This window comes from Macrosteles quadrilineatus, unplaced genomic scaffold, assembly GCF_028750875.1.
Source record: "Macrosteles quadrilineatus isolate MER2022 unplaced genomic scaffold, UCM_ALF_1.0 Scaffold_4__1_contigs__length_99947679, whole genome shotgun sequence".
NCBI classification, from domain to species: domain Eukaryota; kingdom Metazoa; phylum Arthropoda; class Insecta; order Hemiptera; family Cicadellidae; genus Macrosteles; species Macrosteles quadrilineatus.
In genome coordinates, this window is record NW_026542597.1 from 90429392 (window position 1) to 90455102 (window position 25711).

The 25711-nt window shown below is 34.0% G+C and overlaps 1 protein-coding gene across 2 annotated transcripts in view; it reads right to left on the minus strand.

Annotated features, from left to right (window-relative positions):
- Nucleotides 1–25711, minus strand: part of LOC128991581 (alpha-mannosidase 2) — a 221121-nt gene that overhangs the window by 11694 nt on the left and 183716 nt on the right. For both annotated transcript variants that reach the window (XM_054414595.1, XM_054414596.1), the window contains one exon: nucleotides 19758–20127. In XM_054414595.1, coding sequence (XP_054270570.1) covers nucleotides 19758–20078 — 321 coding nt within the window. In that variant the 5' untranslated portion in view covers nucleotides 20079–20127. The remainder of the gene's footprint in view (nucleotides 1–19757; nucleotides 20128–25711) is intronic.

Here is a 25711-nt window from a genome sequence, read left to right on the forward strand (position 1 = left end):
ACCTTGTTTGTTAAAATCGGATGACAAATAACCGAGTTATCAGTTTTCTTCTACATTCGGTTACGCAATTTAATAGGACTACCATACAGCTCTGTAAAATAACAAATAATAAACGATATTCTAACCTAACCCAAGATAAAAAATAATTAAAAAAAATACAAACAGACCGACAAACAGAAATTCAGGTATTTTAGACCCATATACTTATATGGCATTTTATGTTTTTCCACAAAATATGTCCAGACAATTTGGAAACACCCTGTGTTTTCCACAATATGGAAACGCACATTACAATAATTGAATACAATTGCCTTTTCGATTAATATTACCTAGTCTGCAACCCTAACACAAAATTGTTTATTCAAAATGAATATTTCAATAGCTCTAACAAGCTGAATGATTAACGCTTCATCATTAGTCCACTTCATTTACATTGAGCGTAATTCTACTCTTTTAAACTCTGTTAACTAAAATAAAACATTGCACTCTGTGCATAACTAAGTGAACGATTGCTTATTTATTATTAAACTTTGAAAACAAATGAATCACGGATGGGTAAAGAGAATATATACAACCCATTGATTAATAGATAATTAATAGTTTTATCATGTAGTGGAGCAAAAGAAATAAATAACTAAAGAACGCTGCATTTCAGAGCACTTGGTGTTTAACACAACCGTTCGCCACAACATGAATTCATTTCCACCAAAGAGCGTGTATTGTGTATACAGAGTCTATTACATTACGTATTCATTGTCTCTATTACACAACAATGGAAACACAACCATTTGGACGTAATCAACTGCAATGTGTTTGGAATCAATTGAGATGCTCTTGAATAAAACATAATACAAACAATTGTGCATTACCAAACACTGGCTTCTAGACGGAAAACTGTTTAAACGTAACTGAGATGTGTTGGGAATCATTTAAGTGGCAGAGAACAGATCATGCCACTGAATAAAACATTTACTATAGCAACCAACCTATCGTGGGGTAAGTAGGCCTATATTATGGGAAATGGTGGAAAACGGAGTCGATCAATACGATGCAAGTTACAAAACAGTGGAAACATGGTGAACTATTTTAACATCAACTACAGATCATGCCATAAAATAGATTTATTATTGAAAACAGCGTATTGGGATGATAAATATAAAAGAATATTAGAAAATATAATAAACAATTACTATGAACATTACGTTATATTGGAAATAAACCATATGTTTTAACAATAAAATAAATAATTATGATTACAACACATGTTACTAGGAAAGAGTTGTAAGTAAAACAAAGAGCATTTGAAATAGAATGTTGAAGTTTAATGAACATCCTCTCATTATTTACCCCGTGGTGTGCACAGAGCAAATAAAACTAAACCAACTGATTTACCTAAACAGCTTTTACCACAAATAAACTTTATTCCAGGGCATGTCTTGGTTTGCGTGGCGACTGCGAAATATCTTCCGTCAGACTTAACACTTTCCTGGCAGCGATGTCTTATCTTGGTAGTACTGCGGGCAGGCACGAGAGCACGGGTAAAGCTCGGGGAACTCGGCAAATTTATACCAACGACTTTGAATACTGGAGTAGATCCCATCTGTAGCTAATTATGTGCTTAAAGGAAACATGTTGAATGGTTCTGACGTGGAGAGCAATCTTGAATACTTGGAAAGCTTCTTATCATATAGAACTATATTTTTCATCGGTAGTTGAACTAGCATCATAAGGGGAACTCCCTGACTGACGGACTTTGATGGTGGCCCATGGATATAGTCTGTATGACGGAACCTGTCTCCTAACCCATCGTTTCCCTGGAGACTGGACAATGGTATAAGGCCCTGATAGAGGTCTGGAGACAAGTACCATCATACAGACTATAAGAGCGAATGGTAATAATGGACTTCCAACCAACAGATCTCACATGCTGGATTCATTAGATCAGCCGTACCCAAAACGAGTAAAAATATTTGATTTCATAAACACTTTCCTGATGGTTTGCCCCCAAAAGAAGACAATATTAAAATAATAAACGCGTCTATATAATTACCATGACTTCAAGAGGCTAACTGCCTTGATACTAAGATGAAATACAACAAATCAACGAAGAAAATTCAAACAAAATTTTACCTTAAGTACACATGTAGTCTTATGTATGGTTACATATATGAAACCTGTCTCAAAATGCACCAAAAAGTCACATAAAACTATCAAAATCCTTATCTTTCAAGAAATACTATATAAGATACGAACACTTTCATTTTAATTTCAAAACAACAATAAAGTAAATGTTCATTACATAGAGTAAACACGAGATTGTAAAGCGCTTTTTCCTGTACCCGTTTCATAACGATGCTAAATGACTAAAGATTACAATATAAAACACTTTGTGGATTTTATTAGTTTCTAAAATGGAAAATAGAGATAAAATATAAAACCGCTAGCATCATGATTGCATGGTACAGCGGTCTCTCTGGACGCGAAGTCACAATTCAATCGCCAATATTCGCAAATAATTCGTCCGAGATAGCTAACGAGGTTAGTCCACTTGAGTTGATTCCAATTAAATCATATAAAATGATTCGATTACAACTGAATATGTGCATTTATCTCGCCACAATCACCGGGTTGACGTTAGTTTCTATCTTTTTTGTTACAAATCCAGTTTTTTCCTGTCTTCCTGGAATATTTGCCCACATTACTTCAGACCACACTTAGGAGTTGCAGCATTATTATAACTAGGATACTATTGGTGATTGGCGGGATTTGAACCTGGTACCTCGGGACCGAAGTCTCACACTCTTCCACTAGACCAGCTACGCAAAACTCCATTGTTATAATTGAGCGTTTTTCTTCTAGGTTCTAGACCAGAAAATTTGCCCACATTACTTCAGATTACACTTAGGGGTTGCAGAATTATTATAACTTGGATACTATTGGTGATTGGCGGGATTTGAACCTGGTACCTCGTGGACCGAAGTCTCACACTCTTCCACTAGACCAGCTACACAAAACTCCATTGTTATAATTGAGTGTTTTTCTTCTAGGTTCTGACCGGAATATTTTTCCACTTTACTTCAGGCTAGGACTTTACTGCTAGAGGTGGTTGCGGCTTTTAGATAAAATCCATTAGTGATTGGCGGGATTTGAACCAGTTACCTCGGGGACCGAAGTCTCACACTCTTCCACTAGACCAGCTACACAAAACTTCATTGTTATAATTTAGTGTTTTTATTCTAGGTTCTAGGGCGGAATATTTTTCCACTTTACTTCATGCTAGGACTTTACTGCTAGAGGGAGTTGTGGCTTTTAGATGAAATCCATTGGTGATTGGCGGGATTTGAACCAGTTACCTCGGAGACTGAAGTCCCACACTCTACCACTAGACAAATCGCCCCCCCCAATGTTACAAAACAGTTAACCCTCTGACATTATTAGGAATACATTTTAAGGAATTACGTTTAGATTTCCTAAAAGGCATGCGAATATTTCGGAGATAGACAGGAACTCAGTTGTCATGACGTTAAAAGTTAACATAAAATGAACTCAATAAGACCCCACTGATAATGCATTAATACAAACAATAAGAGTAAGCAATTAATTTACGTTTAACAATTGATTATTAACCTTTGCAATCAGCTAAGTATGAGTTTTCAAGGCTGTTTCTCAAGTAGGAACTCATAAAGTGAAAATGAATACTTAAGTTCTGGCAAAGAATCATACGCAGCACACAATTTGTAGGTACTTTTTTGATATTACAGTATTAGGTTCATCCATTGAGCTGGAAATACTGGAGATAGCACTGACACAGTAACTCTGCTGGAAAATCGAGATTGTAATTTTGTTCGGTTGGTACCAACTAGGGGAATCAGCTCTTTGGCTCATGGGTTTGTATGTACAATCCTATATCCCCTATTTCGAATATACTGAAATTTCTGTCTTAATTGCGGCCAACGTCTTGCAATTTTCTCATTTATTTGTTACATCCAATTGTATATGTAGCTCAGTAGTTTTATCATTCTACGAATTAGCAATGAGGTCAGTAAATTAAAAAAATTACATGTGATATGGTAAAGTTCTAAAAAATTATGTATCCACTGCAGCAAACCAATGGCGACTACAGTAAAAGATCATTTAAATTGCAAACTGTTTTTATCCAAACAAGTTCATACCAAAGGGAATTCAAGCTTAGACGCCAACGTATGAATAACATTAAGCTCATTTAATACTTCACACTTCAACATATAACTTTTACCTTTGAAATAACCTAATGGAATAACACTCAGGTGCGGTACCTTGAGAAGTGCAAAGGTGAACATTCTCTTTGATATTTCTCCACAGAGTGTAGTTTCTTTGAGAAATCGGCCGTAAAAATGTACTGTTAGAAACCTTTGTAAGATTTTCCCATTTTTTACAGTCAATGTATGTAATTTAAACCTTTATCAGTCCCCCCGTCACTTAAAGCACATTCTAAAAACCTGAAAAGCAAACCTAGGAACATCCAAAATGCACATTTCAAAATATACATTTCAAAATGCTTTATTTAATTGAACGGAACATTTTAGTATGAATTTTCAATAAGGCCGTGTGCTTTGTTGATTAAATGGTATGATATCTATCTAATATGCTACATGAAACTTAGTGAACAATAAGGCTTTTTTGTTTTAATACTTAACCCTACATATTATATAGCAAAATGTTCGTCTAGGTGTGTAGATTTGCAGACTGACCTTACATTATTGAAAAAGTCCCTTGGGCTCTGCCCCAGTGGCTTTAAAGTCCCCACGTTATCCTTATGAAGAACATATTTGTTTACATTATGATCAGCTGGATAATTTATTTGCTGTTAATATTTTAGTTGCAATTTAAGGAAACTTGTGTTACATTTACTGACTTGGTTGAAATGAAACATTTACTATTTGAATTTGGATTGGCGTAAATATCACAATGGAAAAAATCGAGAATGCCTGGACAATTCGATATACTGAAAAGAAAGCTGAACCAACACTGTGCTGCATTTATTGAGCAATCATTGAGAGACCCTATTTGGAAAGTCATAGAACATCACCAAGTAAAAGAAATAGAAAATATTTCTTTTTTCAAAATTTATAATCGTATTATGGACAACCTAATGCGGCTATAAGTAGGAAACATTAGTAGAAACACCAAAAATCAAGATCAGCTTTTGAAAAATGATAAGATATTTACAAGAAATGTTGATTATATAGAACTGTTATGTACATCATGAGTATTTCCATTATCTTTGGGTCGACTCTTTTAAAATCTTCGTAATTTATGACAGCCATTCGTTTTGAAATAATACCTGTAATCTGTAATACTTCGCAATTTCTCGAATTTGAGCAACAGGTACACTAGTAAATTATTAATTTGGCACTGCTATGAGGAAAACCTAAATAGGTTTTAATCCTAAACTTTAATGAAAGGCTACTTAATAAAAACGAGTAAATAAATAAAACTCCCTCACCACAAGGGCCACTACCGTATAATATGTTCCGAATGTAAAGTGGTGAACTTGGAAATGATCGTTTAGCTGATGTTTCTGGTTGATGCGGGAAGTGTTTTAAAACACATTAGCTCAGACCATCTCCTGTTTTAACGTTAACGACCGCAAGTTTCACGGTTAATATTCACTTATTTTCAGCAATTTCATGAAGAGGACCAGATTGCTGTTTTAATTAAAAATTGTGTTAACAAAGTGGTTTTAAGAGAGGTTATAACAATCACTAGGAAAAACAAAACTGGTAAAAATATTGAATAGAAAAATGGTAGCGTTGAGGAATATATTAGAAATTAATTTCATATTGGTTATAGTAGTGGTGAAGTTTTAATGTAGTATTCGTCGGTTGGTCGGTTTCGGAAACCAAATTTAAAGCGAGTCTACGGCATGAGGTGCAATTAATGTCCAGAATGTTAGCATTATCACATAGGTTTGAAGCCACGAATATTAGAATAGTAACGGTATGAATCATAAACTTAAATAAATGACGTCACTCCATCGAATATCCAAACTAAAAGTCAGCTGGTTAGGGCTTTTTTGACGGTCCCATTGAAGTTAAAAGATGTTTACCTTCGGTCCAGTGAAATCATTAAATTTGTTACATGATCCATACCAAAAAAATAGTTTGGGTACACTAGACTTGTCGTAGAACAATAGTTTAGATCGCTTCCCCAAGGTTTTTTAATACTTTACTTTGAAATGGCGACCATACGAATGTACGTATTTTAAGCCATGTCAGTATGAACGGAAATGAGTGTAGGACGAGTGGCGCAATCTTGTAGCCATGTGACTAGGGCCGACATATTCCTTAGACACAGCTGTTAATTACTAGCCCATACAGCCATAAAGGTTGTTGAAAATCTAATGAGAGAAAGTTGTATTAATAGTCAAAGGAGAAAGTATGCGTAAGATTGCTGATACCGTTTATTATCAGATGCAAAAAACAAATTACTTGTACATGTAAATTGCATTATTCTTAATGAAATGTCAATAATGAATATTTCAAATTTTTTATATAACTCAGAATTGGTATAAATGGAATTAACGCGTACAGTAAACAGTTTTATGTTATTAAAGTGGTTTAAATACCTGTAATGTCGACAATCTCAAGTGGCTGTGAAACAACTAGTTTCGGCTCATAACGGAGCCATCTTCAGGTTTTCCAAGGACATTATCACTTCTTCCGAAGGTCGTCAAAGTTCTCAAATAATTTACATACATTAAAAATATTTAAAAACACGTAACACGCATGCCTAGGCCTAGCTTTAACGACGTGACCGGCGGGAGTTTACGTCTAGACTTAGGTCAGTTTCATTTGGTTTTATGTTACTAAAATCAAATGAAAGTATCTTGATCTGAAGAAAGAAAATTACGATTTTGTCGAAACTTAATGGAGTATTCTGAGTCAAAAAAACGTAACCATATTCTTTTACACTGATGTATTTTACATTATTACATTTACCACTGAGGAAAACATATATAAAAAGTAACGCTTTTACACACTCAGTAACACTAAAACTTATTGAATATCCACCAAACGTATATGCTTTGAGATGAACCCATATCGAGTGTTTGGTCCAGTGGACGTGGTCGAGTCACACAGATTGGTCAATACTCAGAACTGGTCCGGCTAACGATGTCGACTCACTTCAGTTGGTTCGGATTAAATGTAGAAATTTATTCAATTTTGACCACACGCATCCATCGTTTCATTTCGTTTGGACTTCTTTGGGGATTTTCACACAGGGTTATTCATAAACCGTCAATATTGATATTGGTTTTTGTTTGTTGATTGTTTTTGTGAAAGATGTTTTGAAGTGTTAAATTGTGTGTACTAATTCAGTAGTGTAATTTTAATTGTAAGGCCTCATAGATGATGTGAGTTCATAGTAGTATGGAAATAACAAGATGTTTGCATTTTTGTCTCTCCATAACCCTACAACAATTTCAACATTGGAATTTCATACAAATATAACCCGTGCTAAGGACGATTGTTAATATTTTTAAGTAATGTGTTTTTCTTAAATTATTAATTAGGACTATTTTAAGTGAACATTCATTGGTTTAGACAATCTTAGGGGTAAGGTCTAATTTATAATATTATAAAACAAGGGGGGGGGTTTCTCTCTAGTTGTACAACGGAAAACGACTCGATCGAATGCAATGTCATTCTGCACAAATATACATTTTACCAAGAAGGGCCGTGTTAATATTGAAATTTTGTTATATTTGAGCCTAGGACAAAATTAAGCTTTTAGAAGTAAAATTATATATTTATCCAAAGCGAAAAATAAAATAGCTGTGATCTTCATAGTTGATTCGATTACCTAGTCCAAGTGGTACTTAAGTCCTTCCTAACAGATAATTTGAAACAAATATCAATTTCAATATGGCGATGTTATTGAGTATCAAAACTCCAAGATGACCTATTATACAAATTATATTAATTGGAAAATATATCAAAATATTAAAATAAATGGCGAACCTACTCGTATTTGCTATTTTTTATACAGTGTAGCTTTGGCTAAAATTTTCAAACCACCACTATGTTTTAACTTATTTAAATATTCCTGTTTCCTCAAATAAAATAGAGTTGTAAGAACACTTAAGTTTCATGACGTTTTTAAAAAGATTTTAAAGCAATTTTGATTTGAATTTTTTACATACAAATATCAGTTGACCCCTTCACCTATTAAAAAATATCTTCCTTTGACCAATTTTACATATAATAAGTACATATAAATATGCTTTATAAATATACTACTACTAAGTATAAAATAAAATACATATTATATGTAGTTATTTGAAATGAATACTTTTAGTAAAAATTGGAAAATAATAACTAAAAGGTATTTTAAAGCTAAGGCAAGATATTTCGGTGCGTATAAAGTTAAAAAAGAACCCACAAGAGACATACATTTATGCATCGCTTTGAGGTGGAATGCATTAACAATATGCCTAGTTTAAAAGGAAATGAGGTATATTATACGGATAAAAGGCACTAGACGAAAACAAAGACTTCAAAGTCTCTCTTCGCGTGTTCCTTGCATGATATCACTTACTGCCCTGCTTTTACTTGTCAACTAATAACGTTGCATTTCACTTTATATTTTCCGTCTTTCAAAAAAATGGAAAGTTATTTTAGATTTTATTTCAACTTACTATTTAAAATAACATAAAAGATCTTTCCAGCTATGTTATAAACTCTTTAACGTTTATCATAACCACAGCAGCTTTTAAAGTTGAAAACTGATTCAGGGTGAGTTGAGAATTGAGTAAGATATTCGCGTAGCTGTGCTACTAACTAAAATCAGCTGTTTAAATAAAATCAGCTGTTTAACTAAAGTCAGCTGTTTAACTAAAATCAGCTGTTTAAATAAAATCTGCTGTTTAACTGAAATCAGCTGTTTAAATAAAATCAGCTGTTGAACTAAAATCAGCTGTTTAAATAAAATCAGCTGTTTAACTAAAATCAACTAAAATAAAGACTTTAATTTAGCACAATTATCGAAGACGAAAATATCGTTATGAAGACCTTTTTATACCAGACAAAAAATATTATAGTCACAAAGCTATGTTAACAAAATGTTAACTCTCTTTAAAACATGTATGTCTTTTTTAAATCCTTTAAAATCCATACGATACTAAAAATACACAAACATATGCACAAATACACTTTGGCTGCAATTTTATCTTGATAAAAAGCCTAAAAGAAATTGCAAGATAACATAAAACTATGAATGTAATGCAAGAAAAATTACATAGAACAGCACTACACATTTTTTTAAACTAAATTCAAGTTGCATAATTAAGTCATAGTTGATTTTGGTGACAATATTGCTAACGCTGTTTCAACGACGTGCAAAATAAAGCAGTTCCAATAGACAAAACTGAATCACAATTTAATCAACCATCCCTCAGGGCTTGTCCTAAATCATTGATGAAATAAATATCCACTTCAGTTGACGTTGATTTTATAGCGTATTACACATTACAACACATTACACGATTTAAAAGAACAATATTTGCATTATATCTGGTTTGGGTTGAAAGCGACTTATAGATTGAGATTGATAGTATCCATAGAATAAAATCTTAACGTTTTAAGAAATTAAATAACACAAAAATAATACATACAAGATGTACTTCTGAGGAAGATTTCAAGCAATATGTTATTAAAAACGAGAATTGTTTTCTACCTCAATCAGAAGGTGAAGGGTAAAGGTCTAAGAACATAAACAGACACTTCAAAGCCACAACTTGGATTTCACACATGACGTCATAAGCCTCTGCTTAAACTTACTGCTTTACTAACACGTAAACTCACGCGACCTGTCTGTTTAATCATTTAAGTTTCTTATATACTTATTTAAATTTTAAACCATTCGAATTTAATATTTAAGTACAGATTTTGGCGTAAGATGTGAAAATATACGTAGTTAGTACTATCCTATACTATATCCTAACCTATATATATCCTATTCTATATCCTATCCTACATCCAATCCTATATCCCATCAGTAGACCCTGGGAGAGGATATCCCAAATTCGACCTTGAACTTGGGCACTGACCTTGGGGTGAAGATAAGCTTGTTATCTTGACCCCAAGGTCACGATAACAAGCTTATCTTCACCCCTAGGTCAATGACCAAGTTCAAGGTCAAATTTGGGATATCCTCTCCCAGGGTCTACTCCCATCATATATCCTATCCTATATGGTATCCTAGGCCTATATCCTTTACTATATCCTAGTGTAATATTAGGATAGCTAAGGTAAGACCTCATCATATAAATTAAACTCTTAGTTATATTTACATTTTTAATAATTCGAAATTAATATTTTCAGTTATCGAACGGTGTGTAAAATATGAAAATACCTACAAGTTGTACAATGAATACCCAAAAAATAACGGGTAAGCTAATTATGTAGAAAATAAGCCTACCTTCACTGAAGCTCTAACGGATTTAATAAAAGCAATCAGGTAATTAACGAAATGAATAAAAATATATATTTTTTATTTTTACTTAATATTTTTCTTTTACGTGCTAAATGAAGATAAAACAACTATACATATCACTTCAGTAAATATAACTAAAGAGAAATCTAGAAAACACGGGAAAAACTAAATTGAATTACTTTTTCACATTACCTTAAAGTTGTTATTGTTAAGAAGAACTTTGAAGTGAAATCGTAAACTTTCAATCTTAAACATTTTCACCTCTAGAAAAGTAAAACACGTCGTTTATAGAAGTTGTTGAACTAAGTCAAGCTGAACTTGAGTTAGTCTAGTTGACCTCTTTTCAATGGAAACTTCGGGTTTAATTTTTTAGTACTTTTACATTTTCAAGCTTTTACTTTCCTCCAAAATACGTTTCATCAGTAAAGTTTAACATTTGAAAACTTATCGACCATAAAGTTTATTTTGTGTTACAGGGTGCATCAAGAATAATTTATAAATGCCACTTTATTTGATCTATTACTATTTTTAGATAAATGCTGCTGATTTGGAATTTGGTATAGTAAAATGAAAAAGCTTATACAAAATATTACTTTAACTCAAATGTGTTAGAAGATTCATTTGGTCAAACTACTCGTACAACTTTTAGTCTATCAACTAACTTTATTTTACATGTAAAAGGTTTGTCTTCTAATACAATTTTCTTTTTACAAGTTTACTACATTAAGGTCAGTAGATAAAATTATAAATCAGTCTGCAATAGTTTAACTAATGTATAATACCGGGTAATCACTTCGGCAAGCACTGATTAGGTATTGCTAACTGCGGGTCTCGAACCAGCAGACAGTAGACCCATTTTTTAATTTCAACAAATTGGCCTAGATACATTAAAAGCTAAGCCAATACAACAAATATATATGATTTGCGTCACAAATCACCAAACAAAGAAATAATCACAAGACTAATCGTCACCCCATTGACGATTGGCAAGAATTGAACCCGGGACCTCGTGCCAAAGGTCCCACGATTCAACAATTAAAACTACCCACTTCCTGTCGTTATTAGTTTCAAAATATCAATGAGCACGCAACTTTACCTCTTAACACAATCCTGCTTGATCGCAACCATGCAAATGCTACAGTGGAACCTCGATAACATAACCCTTGGTAACAAGTATTAAGTTAATTTTACCTCTAATCACATGTTATTGCAATCATCGAAGTAAACCTTGTATGTATTGAAGAGGGTTATCAATATTATCCTTATATTATCCTGAAGAGGGATGGACTAATGGTCCAAGGACGTCAACCGAAGCTTGATAAGCTCGAAGAAAAACCTTGATAACACGTCTTGTTTAAATCACCTGTGAGTCTTGTTATCGAGGTTCTACTGTACTTAACCTATCACCACGAGTATTTACTCTCAAACAAATACATAGTCAATAACATGTCTCACTATTTACACTCTGTCAAACTTCGAAGGAACATGTACAACACTATTGAAACACTACAAATGTAACTGACAAATAAATTACACCCTGGATGTGTCTAACACGCAACAACCGAATCAATTTTGCACTTTAGCAACCGTCCAAACCCTGCACTGGCGTGAGATAAGGCAAGCTGTCCAGACAACTTATGTGTAAAACTTGTGATAAAGAGTTGCGCAAACCGACCTAAGTAACAATTAAGTTAACATTAGTTTTCATTACTTGTCACATTATTTTCGTCTAGGACGTTATCTTGCATGTACGTGAAAAGGGAGGAATTTAAGTAGATGGAAAAGCATAACAATTTATACAAATGTTAACCCTACTTTGGATGTTTAAAAATAAATTAACCTATTTTTTATCATTTAAGTATGTGTATCATCAAGACAATTTGGAGGAATTTTGAGCCATCAGAAATTTAGATAATAGTTAAGTCAGTAAAACTATCGTAGCCTAGGAAAGATCAATCTTTCATAAGGCTTTTTTTTAAATATTATCAGTTTTAGAAAATTTCTATGAATAACATCTGATTTAAAGTTTTAATATTAACAAATCACAGAATGTTCCCTGGCAATCATGTTTTGAAGGTCCTAAACAATTTATGTCCCGTTATACTAGTTAACATTTATTCAGTAGTTCAGGTTTTCATATTAAATATATATTAAAATGTCCTACATCTTGTTTACATTTTATGTACTCGATTGAGTGAAAATTTGAATTCTTTTGTCAAGGTATAAAACCCAATGAACAGGTAGAGCTTCAAAATAAAAAAAATACTCTTTCCATAGATTCTTCTTTCCATTGATAGTATATTTTAAGTTACTATCATTACAAATCAGGACAGGTACATTTGAAATAATATTAAGGCTTGTTCATGTCCAATAATATTTGAGAGTACTTTGAGTATTTCATCTTTCGTATTTAATTAATATTGGTCTAACTAAAGTCAACAAAATTTTTATAAGTAAACTTAGATTCTAAAAATATGACAAGAATAAAGTGCAAATTCTTACACCATGGAGTTAACTCAGTGTTGTAACCGGAAATGTAACAATCACCAAAATATACTACAAAAGAATATTTTTACAGGAACAACAATCAGTCAATTACTTAAATCAACCCCTAATACCTGATACGTTTAATCAGGAATACAAACATCATGGTTTACACTGCTAATAAAAGCGTCACGGTGGTTGGCGAGGGGTGAGTTTTCTGACACTAATTGTCTGTGAGATCCAATGATAAAGCACTTTAATTAGTGTTGCGTCAAGAGAGGTGTTGTGTGGAAACAGCGGCTTGAAACACAGAGACAGGATACTTAGGCACGTTCCCCACACGACAAGAGGGGAGGGGGGGGGGACTAGAGTGTGAATATATTAGCAATGTGGTTTTGGTCTATTATTTTAGTTCTTGTCGACGAATAAAATAGAGTCGGTACAGGGAAGCAGTGATATTGAGGGCAGTAGACTGTTGTTTTAAGTGTTTTTTTCTTTTTGTTTTAGGGATTTTTTGTGTGTTTTGATGAATTGGTGTTTTTTGTTATTTTTGGTGTTTTTGTCAACGAAAAGGCTAAAATAGTGGAGTTTGTATAGAATAACTAAATCATTCAGGGTAGTCTAAATCTAACCCAACCACTTCTGCCTAACTAGACAGAAGTGTGTATATTGTAGAATTGTGGTTTTGGTATTTTATTTTATTTTAACAAATACAATAGCGGAGAACGTGCATGATAGATGTGATGGTGAAGGTGGTTTTTTAAATATAGAATGAGTCAGGGGTTGAGCATTAAATTACTGTCAAGATGGGGTTTTAGTATTTTATTTTTGTTTGTGTCAACGAATACAATATAAGGAGTTGGTACAGGATATCGAAGACGAGGGTGGTATTTGAATAGGACGGTGTCTTAGGGGTTGAGCATAGATATATTTGGTGAAAAATAGTTTCGGTATTTTATTTTAGCTTTTGTCAACGGATACAATAGCTGAGTTGGTACAGGTGTTTAAATAGAATTATGTGTTGGGGTCAAGTTAATATTTCTCATAGTGTATATTTTGTATTTTATTTTTTTTGCGTGTAATCAAATACAGTATGATAATGACATTCGCGAATGGGGATAGGAAAACAGGTGTGTTTGGAATCGGAGTCAAGTGTAAATCCATTTGAAATGAGTTTAAAGTATCTTATTAGTTCGTAGTAAAATATTTTCTTCTTATACAACTTGGAAACAATTTAACTTAAATAACGGGCATTTTTGCTGGACAATAATTGAATAAAACATTACTATTCTCATTAGTAAAAACCCGCGGTTAAAAAGAAATTGGGCCTAAATATAATCATAGCCAAAGTACTAGCGGAGTGAGTAATATCTTAATCTCAAACCAAATAAAATGACTACGTTTTGGAGAACACCGACATCGTGATGAAGCGTTTGATTGGAACTAAATGAAAAGAAGTACAGCCAAGAAAGTTTGCAATCCAAAGTTAGCGTAACACAATGAAAGTAAGTTAGAATTCAAGAACAGTTATCCCACTGAAGCTAGTAAATTTTATTACTTTTGCTACCAGTTCCATCTGTTATGAATTAAAATTACCCAAACTAACAATTGATTTTGGGAGTATGAATAGTATTCAAAGCTGAACCCCAACTCGTTTGATATGTGCATAAAGTAAGACGCAGAACATCTCAATCGCTTAATGTACAATCCATAAGATTACTTTTGGCGGGATGGAAGGTGCGTGCTTGCGTGCAAAGATCAATTTTGATATTGTCTCAACCTCAGACTATATTGATTTAGATGTATTATGACAGGATGTTGATACACACCAATGTTTTTGACTATAAATAAATATTTTTTCCTATTTTCGCCAAACATTATTTGGACCAAGTCTACTAATCACTGACTTTGGATAATACGAGAAGTTTTCATGACGCGTGATTAAAAATGCTAAGCTGATTTTGGTATATTTTTCCATGTCGAAATACAAGTGTGTGCGCTTCAATATTTCTCTTCTTTGGGATGAATTTTATAGTAAGCACCTTTCTGTTTGATTTTGATTCAGGAAAACAAGCAGTAGTACTAATTAATTATATTTTTTTCATAACAAAGAACCTACAAACGGAGAATGAGTTTTTAATACGTTTAAGAGGTTAGTATCAAGAATAGGCAATTCTAAAAATAATCTATATTGTAATATAAAGTATGTATTTATCTGTATATCACGCTACAGAACCTAAGGCGCTATACACGGCACTGGGATTGTTTTTCACATCACTTCAGGCTAGACCTAGGGGTTGTGGCATTATCACTTAGATAAAAAATCCATGGTGATTGGCAGAATTTTAACCCGGGGCCTCAGGGAGTGAAGTCCCTTGCTCTAACTACTAGACCAGCTCCAATCACAGTTCACAGTAAAATTAAATTAGTCCCTAGCACAACTAACTTCTTGTACAAAACTTTACTTGTACATTAACTCCTAAGTAAAATCTTCAGCACTTATAATAGCCCTACACTGCACATTCAGTTTAAGCTGGTAAATTCACAATGTTTTTAAAAACAGATAACGTTTGGTTCATTTCGATTTAATATCGATTTAGGTCCAATCTACAAAAAAAATAATTGAAGAAATTGTCATGGCACTAAGTGCTATGATTATGCTTATACATAAAATAGAGCGCATTTGAATACAGTTTCTAAAAAAAAATCCACTTATAATGCCAAATTAGAAGCACGACTTACTTGAGAAATGGACAATCAATAATCAATAATAATGTTATGATCTATCTAAAAAGTTGTCGACTGTAGAAGCTACCGAAGCCAGGTTTAAAACTACACCTCTCTACCCCAGAAAAAGCCAGTTGCGTACAAAAAACATAAATAAAATCGAATTTATACAATCAAATAACCTAGTGCTATAGTACAATTATCTCAAATCCAACTATCATTTCTTAACACTTCAATTAAGGTACTCTACGTGAATACAAGCAATTCAAAGGTGGAGAGGTTTCAATAATTTGAAGCGGTGTGGGCAGCGAGGCGTACAGCAACTGCTTAACTACTCAGCTCAGCTGTTCGGCGAGGGCCATGAGGGGAATCATCTGACTCAGCGAGCTCAGCTAATCAGCTGTTTAATCGGCCCACCTGGCGGGAGAGCTAGTTTTGGAGGGAATAGTTGGTTGGTTGGATTGAATACAGTGAGGTTTGTTCGCTAATTGTTAGCGTTACAAGTTTATTACATGTTAATGTTAATTTATGGAGAGCTTGGTCCATCGATGGAAAACGGGACGTTTCATTCTCAAGTTAAAGCAATTAAGTGTATTCTTTTTTTTATAAATAAACTTGGAATAATCGAGTTGCCGAAAGATATGACACTTATGGATATCTCTTGTAAACTATACAAAGTCTTATGTCATGTTATGGTATCAATAACTAAGACAACAGGATTTTTCAAGAAAATTTGAGCACTAGGGCTATAAAACGACTTTTAAATATTTATTCTACAAAAAATAAAGTCCGTAAAAGTGGTAATTTTGTTTTCTTTTGGTGTTTGACTTAATATTGTAAAATTTTTGAAAAAAGGATATAAATTAAAGTAGTAGTTTAGTTTGCAGCTTTGAACCTATTTATAAGGCAGTATTCAAAAACAGGCAAGTGTTAAAATAACTATTTGGTTTGCCATTGTTGTTCACATCCGTAAAGTTTTATTTTAAGTGTTATACAACATAAGTAATATGAAAAATACTGTTTGCGACCATGTTTCGCAGTAAAAACTAAACTAAACTATTTTGTTTTAAATTGTGGCTTGACACCGTTAAGTGTAATTAAGAAAACACAACTTACAAACAGCTACATTAATTATTTGCTATTTTTCTTAATTCAATTGTATTTCATGTAAAAAGTACGTAACCCTATTTAATAACGATTTCGGTTTACTTTGTTTGGTTTAATTTATAAGTAAAAGCATCGATTTAATTTGCAATAGTCTGTTCCTGTCCATTGTTGTTCAATTTGTTGGGTAGCGAGCTGGTCTAGTATAGCACGGGACTTCGGTCCCCATGGTCCCGGGTTCGAATCACACCAATCACCAATGAATTTGATCCATGGATTTGATATCTCAAAAATACAATTTAAACCCTGAAATAATGTGAAAAATAGTTTCGAAAAAACTTTTCTGTTTGTTATTTTACTGTTCACAAATTAAAAAGAAAAAAAGTTGAAAGCGATATCGATTTACTAGGTGTGATTAATTTATCTACTCTAAAAGTAGCTATGCAATTTGCTATCGAACTTATCCTTGTTCATCAATAATTAACTCTTAGTAGTTAAAGTCTGCTAGGTGTAGCCGAGTATATAGTGCTGTATGACACTAGGGGCTGTAGCGTGTCGTGCTGCCTTGTTCCCTCTACATGCGCGATATATAATTCACAACCCCCACGCTGCAGGGGCTTAAATAGCTTACTTTTACGACCAACAGTTACCAAGACTCCTCTGGAATGTATTACGAGCTATTTTGGGTCGCGTAGACAATAAGGTATTTTTACCCCGAGTTTCCAGATCAAAGTAGGCTACATTTTGAGTCAAATAAAGTTTTAATCGGGTTTTAAATACTCCTAGGTAAAGAAACAGCTGATTACATTCAGTAAAAAAGGTAATGAAAGCATTTAAAAGCTGAAAAAGAATGTGTTACCGGTTCGATCGTCAAAGTCAGTAGCTCTTTGATACATCAACATTGAACCCAGATTCCCCAAATTATTGTGATTTTATGGTAAATCATTCTGACTAAATAAACAGATTATCTTAATAAAATAACAAATTCATCATCTCATTTTATTAAACACTAATTCCTCTCTCATCTTAAGTCAAAGCCTACACAGTTTTCAAAGCATCCGCTTCAAATATTACAAATTTTTATTTCCGACTCCTTGGACTTTTCACACTAGCATATCATAAGCTTACACTACCATATCAAGGCTAATAACAGTTCAAGTAACCTTCGAAAAGTACTCAAAGCTGACCCTTTACTAAACTGACGTAACAGTTACAACCATATGTCAGCAGTATTTCCCGCGGCGCGCGTCAGCTGGGTTGTATTTCCCGCGGGAAAACAGACGAAGAAACGTTCAGTAATTACGCCTCCGGGTCTTCATCAGAGCAATGAATATTAAAGAGGTGTTCCCCAGACGCGGGAAATACACTCCGCCCTTCAGCTGGTAATTAAACTCATGTTGACAGCTCGTCCGAAACATCCACTTAAATATTCTCTATGTATTCTCAAGCATTTCTTTTGAAATTGTGTTTTAATGAATAAGTTTAGCATTTTGTCACTCGAAGACCTAGAGAGAGATTGTGGGTGATAATATTGGAATATATGAACAGTTTTAACGATCACAACAATACTTTTTCTTAGACGAGAAAGTAAAAAACTGTTTAATTGAATTGATTACTGTATTTAAAAAGCCAGGATTAGATTTTATAATTTGTAGGTTTACTATACGGATTAAGATTTAACCTGAAGCATGGATTTTGAAGGAGAAAAGTTTCATTAAATGGGAAACCTATACTTTTTTCTAGATGAGTGGACTCGGGACCAACTGATCCCGGTATTAGCACTAGGCTAAAAGCCTAGTGTAGGATTTGACCACCTTGAATCGTCTGCAAAGCAGTACTAAAAATCTCAGAATTAAGCTTTGATACCTTTAAAAATCGTACTGGTTACAAGGAATTCAATAGGGTTGAAATTCAAAGTTTTTAGCCAACAAGACTTCATCTATTTTTAATGAACCACCGCAGTTGTAAAGTGACAACGAAAGTAGTTGAGCGTTAACCAACTTGTTCTCTCAGAATTTTCAACTGTGACCCAGTTAACTCTATTAAAGTCAGCCTCGTCTATAAATGCATTTAGTTTTAAATTATGTGGACGAAATGTTTAATCTGTGGAAATACAAAATTTAATCCCGAAGAAAGTTGAAATGTGATTCCTTTAAAGGATTCTTAACCTAAGAGAACCTGCAGATATAGCGGTAAATTGGGGTAATGAGGATGTTTTGCAACCGTTTTCGTTTCAAATTTGTAGCCGGCAGTACTGGATGTTATTAAAAGATGGATGTTAACATAATAAGATAGTATATTAAAACCGCTTTTTAATGTACTATCACGATGCATCTTATCACGATAAGCGTTCGTCATTTTAGCACTTAGGTAGAAATCTAATAGATACAAACACCGAGGTTGCTCAAGTTTATTACAAATATGACTACAAAATTTTTTCTTAGATTTTTTCTCAATATAATTCCGAACATTATACCACTGGACTACAGAGAAAAGCCTACGGTTTGCAGCCTGAAAGTTATTGAAGCCACACGAGCCAAATCTAATCATCCAAATCTTTAGGAATAGATGAGCCCACGGTTGACATTATAAATTAATACATTTGCAGGCAGCCCTTATATCCCTATTGCACACGATGTTGAAAGGCATGTCGAGAGGGAGTAACAGTGATTACAAAGTTCGATCCCTATTATTGTCGAATCAATGGTCGATTAATCGAAACTGAGGCCAGCTTTCTTTTATTTTCAATAACTGGTCCTGACAAGGTAAAAGTATTGTCTTAGTTATATCAAAGCTACAGAAGTCATGCCATCACACTGAATATCTACACTCATTCGTATTTAGATTTGTTTCAGTGCTATGAACATAAAAAAATGTGTTTCCAAAGCCAGGTTTGGGTTGAATCGGGAGTTCGGGATACTACACAAAAAGTAAACTATCATTAAAACTGTTACAATAAAACATACCTGGAAGTCAAATTTCTGGAACTGCTCCACGGTGTCGACGTCCGTCTCAGCCATGTAGGTGAGGCCGCAGGTCTCCGAGGACACGACACTGTACGCCTCAGGCTCCGGCGTTTGAGGAGGTTCCTGGCGCAGCCTCGGTTCCTGAGGCATCTCCTGGACCTCGTTGGTCTCCTGCCTCAGCGCGTCTCGCTTGGCCTCCGTCAGCACCTCGAGCCCGGGGGCCGCGCTGAAGCTGACGTAGTAGATGCATAGCAGCACCGTGAGCAGCACTGCGCTGGCGGCGATGAAGCGGGGTGGGCCGCGCCTCAGCATGTTAAACATGACCCATGACACTCAGTTACATGGCGGGCTCTCAGGACTGGGGCCGCATCTGGAACAGGAACAGTGAGTTAGTCTACTTTGCATATGTGAAGAGTGTAGGGTTGTATAAAGTCTTGAGAAGGTTGGTAAGATTTGGAAAAAAATGTGCTCAGAAAAATATTTGGATCGGCAAAGTATGATATAGAATAGTAAGACTGAGGGCATGTTCAAGCTACTATAGTCTGTATGGTGGAACCTTTCTTCTGACCCTACGGTTGCCTGTTGCATGTCCGGGGCTTAATGGCCAGTCCAAATGTACGGAGTCCAGATATAGAAGGCGCGTCACGAGAAAAGTTCCATCACACACGCTATAGGCATGGTGGCTGAAGTAAAAATGGGAGGGAAATCCAAATAAAAATATACTTCATAGACACCTGTGAACGTGTAAGGATGACATGAGTATGTCGAGAGCCAGGGTAAAAGTGAAAATTATAACTGAAATAAAGATTTTTGGTTTTATTCCTCTAGGATTCAATAATAAAATATATCGGAATAAAAAATACGAGTACCGTAGTGTAAATAGTGTGAAAATACATTATATTCGTCAATGACTGGTGTGGCATGTTAATCCAATCAAATCGTAGATCGTATAGTTATGAAGGAATGTCAACTGAGGGTTTTATCTCTATTTTACGTATTATTTTAATAGTTAAGACTGACTATGTAAAATAAGGATATAGTAAAAGTACAGACGAAAAGTAATAAAACAAAACAAAAAACTAGTGCCAACTGCTTGAAGCAATTGTTTATGCAAACCATTTATAAATGTAATTTTGTTCGTGTTTCTGTAAAAAAACGGTTGAAACCCGAAACATGTAAATCCCCTAAATCATATTGAGGAGTAGAAAATGAGGCAAGGGACTAAAGGAGCGCAACAAAGAAATCTCGCGGGATTTGCTGAGAACAGAATTATTGGACAAAGGAGGCCCTTGAAGAGATTCTCTTCTACACAGATTATAAATTTCTTCCGCGATCTCTCTCCATTATTTATTCCGATGGTGACGGAAACGACGCCCTGATGAATGTAGAATTTACAATTCAACAATACTTTTGGATTTTCTTTACTTTTGCCATTTAAAATATTTTTTCCCGACTATTTCCCACTTGTATTATCAAGCGGTTGAGAATAAACATTTTTGTTAGTTTTTGTGGATACAAATCAGTTTACCTGTTTCACGTTTTGCTAGCCCCAACACTAATAATATTAATGTAGTTTGAAAAAGAAAAAAACTCTTTTTGTTACTTTTGGGACCACTATAGAACGCTTTTAAAGCCAAACACATCGTCAAAACAATAAGGCCATTTTAAAAATACACAGATTTATGAAAAAACGGGCTAATGTAATTTTTGTGGTTACCGTTACGTACAAACTGCTTCAGCTATGACCGTTTAAATGTATGTTAATATACGTAATTAATCTTTAGTTTTGTCCAAAACAGCCTTTGGTGAATAGAAGGATTTGAATACGTGTCCTAGGGGACAGAAGTCCACCACTAAACCACAAATCTAGCGCGTTCCCACTAAGACCATTAAAGTACAGTCAAGTAGTATGTACAAAACAAGAGCTTAAATTAATGAAACTAAAAACAAACCACACGTGAAAACCAAAACTGCTCACCCTATCGACTGTTTCCACAATGTCTTCGTATGACCCAATACAAAAATCATTCATTAAAACGCCTTTTTAACCCCTTGAAAAAAAAAAAAAAACATAGAGAATATATAAGTAGATGTTTCGGACGAGCTGTCAACACGAGTTTAATTACCAGCTGAAGGGTGGAGTGTATATTCCCCGCGTCTAGGGAACACCTCTTTAATATTCATTGCTCTGATGAAGACCCGGAGGCGTAATTACTGAACGTTTCTTCGTCTGTTTTCCCGCGGGAAATACAACCCAGCTGACGCGCGCCGCGGGAAATCCTGCTGACATATGGTTGTATCAGTTACGTTAAGTAACGGATAGTTTTGACGCGTTATTGTTAACTACGAATTTTAAAATAGCTTAAATATTTTAAAATATTATCTACGGTGTTGTTAATATTTTTAGGTTAGCTACGGATACTTCTAAAACGGTAATCACGTTTATAACAGGCTTGTTAGTTAAAGTAACACAGGTATTTCGGCTATGGATACTTTTAAAACGGTAATTTTAGCCACGTACGTATCCAGAAACTGTGATAATAGTTCGGATACTTTTAAACAATATATTAGAAACAGTTTTTTGTTCTTTTAACAATTGAAGTGTTTTATACGGTACCCTTAACTGCATATTGTGTTATGCAGTATTGCTTGTACAAAGGAACAGGATGCTAAGAAACGGTAAGCTACGGGTACTTTAAAACGGGGGTTTCAGCTACGATTATAATGCTTAAAACAATTTATTATGTGACTATCCCGGCCTAATCCCGGTGTTTTATCCACAACATAAATCGACCCATACAGGAACTACAATTTTCTTGAACCATAGGTTCGAACATAGACAAACCAACACAAGTAGGCTTATCATCCCATTATACATTTTGAAGCTCGTTTATCGTGTTTAGTTCATGTCCGGAATTTAGTTTCTATTATTTTAAGGTTGATTTCATGATTGTGCTTTACTGTTTGGTTATATTACTAGGAAACAAGTTTTTTTAAATGAATAGATCGTTTAATTTGGTCAAACTAGATTTTAAATGATTGAAATAACAAGAAACAAGTTTTAAACAACACACGACTTCTACATGGAACCGGACAGAGCTAATAATAAAATTGACTTCAAATGGCTACGGATGAGAAATCTAACTCTAAATTTAGCTGATTTGAAAATCTAAATCTTGATTGGAAATGTCCATACAAGTGGGTGAATATTAAAAGTAACCAGATGGTTTAATTTATTATTGAATTAAACACAGTAAGATAGTAACACCATAAATTAGATTATTAATTTTCACAATTATTGGTGTAACGTAAACAGCCTAGATAGTTTACAGGGTTGTTTGACATTTTGCAACACCAGATTACGCAGTTTGCATAACAAGACTATTGTTGATAACAATGTCACGGGGAGCCGTAGCAATGCGGAGACTAATCCCTCACACACGAGGCGAAACAGGTGACCACACAAATCTGGCTAACTTGTCTACTAACTTGTTTTTGACTACTGAAATCTGGTGTAAAATGTACGAGAAAAACAAGAACAATTATGCAACAATGCGATGAAATAAATATATTGGTTGTTATATGGGAGAGTTAAATACAGTAAACATTTTTTACCATAAACGTTAACATTTTTTACTTTGAGTTTTGGGTCCTAAAAAAGTTGCTTTCGAAGTGATGTATGTGTACAGAGCTATAGAATACATGTGGTCTGATTGCAATGGAATTTGGTATGTGGGTACTAATTTATCTAAAGAGTTTTTTGGAAGTTTTTGATTTGTAATGGCGATTTTCCCTATATAAACCCGTAAAACGATAGAAAAAAGGAGTTTTACAAAAACGGTAAACAGTTTGAATAACATTAAAGTGATATGGTCCTTTTAACTTGAAACATGGAAAATGGCTGTGAACAATGAAAAATCAACGTCAACATCTAGGTTATCTAAACTATTTTACTAAAACTAACTAACTGCCAAATTTAAAAAGCAACACTACAATGTCAGTGAATTTATAATTAATTCGTCAAACAAATGAATTAAAATGTAACTGTAATGTCCAGTTGTACAAGAAAGCACAATTAATTTATTATAAGTAAATATTATGTCGACACTCTGATTTTTGTAATACAAAAATATACCGTATTTATGTATAATATGGATAGTAAAACCTTCAGTGTCCAATATATAATATATTGGATATAATATAATCCAATATAATAGTCAATGGTAAAAGAACTAAGAACAACGGAACAGATTAATTATACATATTTATGGCAACAATTTTCAACTGTGGCACAGATAATAACGTTTCGTAAAAAAGCTACAAAACGAAATATAGCGAAATCTTCGATAAAATCGACGTAATAACCCTTTTATCGCGTAATCATCGACCTAGAAACCCTTGGAGAACTTAACTGCGTTCCAATCTGCAATGAAATAGCATCTTAACTCAGAGAATAAAAAAGCTTCTCATAAGTTTTGTGATTTTTGGTAAGGAAATATACTTTTAAGTCAAGATACTAAAAATATAACAATAAAACGTCACACAATGTTTAGTTACATTCTGCACATTAGAAAACAATTGTATTACGACCTGTTGACCTATAAGAATTTATGACTAAAAATATACAATGAAAATGTGTGTTGTATTTTTAGCCTTTGCATGGTAATACATTACAGCACTACAATTCCAAATTAATAAAGGTTAATTAAATTTGACAAACAGCCGATACACATAGAACCATGATAGAATACATATTGAGCTTCAATAGTTGGGAAAATACAGCTTTAGTAATAGTTTGTAGAATTAATGTTAAACTATTTGTAAACAGTAATTTTTAATCGTTAAGATGCACTTTAATAAGACGAACGTTTAACTTAAACATGTATAAATTAAAATACATTGAAAATGCCACTAGAAATTACAGAACCGTATGATAAACCCTGAAAGGTGTTTTGGTAGAGGAAAAGGGGGAGGGTCTTCACCTGATAAGGGGGGGGGGGCTCTTAAATATTCATTGATGTAATGAAACTGTCAAAAGAGATCACGTTGGTGCGGTACACGAACTTCGCGGTCACAGGGAGAATTAAGGTTAGGGTTAGCGTATATTTACCCCAGAGGTAAGGTATAAACACATATATCCTAATTTGTAAACCTATGAAGTGAAAAAGGTTGTACAACATACTTAATTAAAAAAAAATAAACCGAGAGTGGTTTATTTTGTATAAATTCAGGCAATCACTTTTTATGTATTTTTTTTTATCTCTTTTAACACTCAAATTAATTTAGAATGCCAACTTAATTTATTTAAAAAATACTTCACTTATGTTATTCTTCAACAGTTTTCTTGTGAATTTAAGGCTACACGGTTCGTAAATTATAAAGTACAAATGTGCAACCCACAGACAGAAGGTTTTACACAACCCAAATTACAACTACCAAGATTACACTGTTTAGGGACAAAACAAGCTAATATTTTGGCAGCCCTGCTCCCCATATTCATTTCCAATTCATGTATATGTGTTTTAGCAGTGTTTTAGAACAGTTCAGCGATTGTGATAATATTTTATGTTGAACACCTGTTTCCTCACACATATTTCCCCCCAAAAAAAGAACTCATTGCGGTGGTCGTAGTCGTTTTCTTAGTTGTATATCGTCACTGTTAATATTGTGGTTATATTGTGAACATGTGTTTTGGTACAATTATTTCCCAGTCAAACAAAGTGACACGACAAAGTGGCCATTGTGGTGTCTGTGGTGACTGCGGTGTCACCTGCGTTGTTGCGGTGTCACCATCAATATTGTGGTGACGTCATATGCCGGTTTTTGAATGACGTGTGTCTGTCTCGGTCCCGCATGCGGTTTAAAGGGAAATGGGGTGTGACGAGTGATTTGCCACATGGTATAAAAATGAAACATTGAGCATTTGCTGGACCTTTAGGGGTTCTTTCTAATGT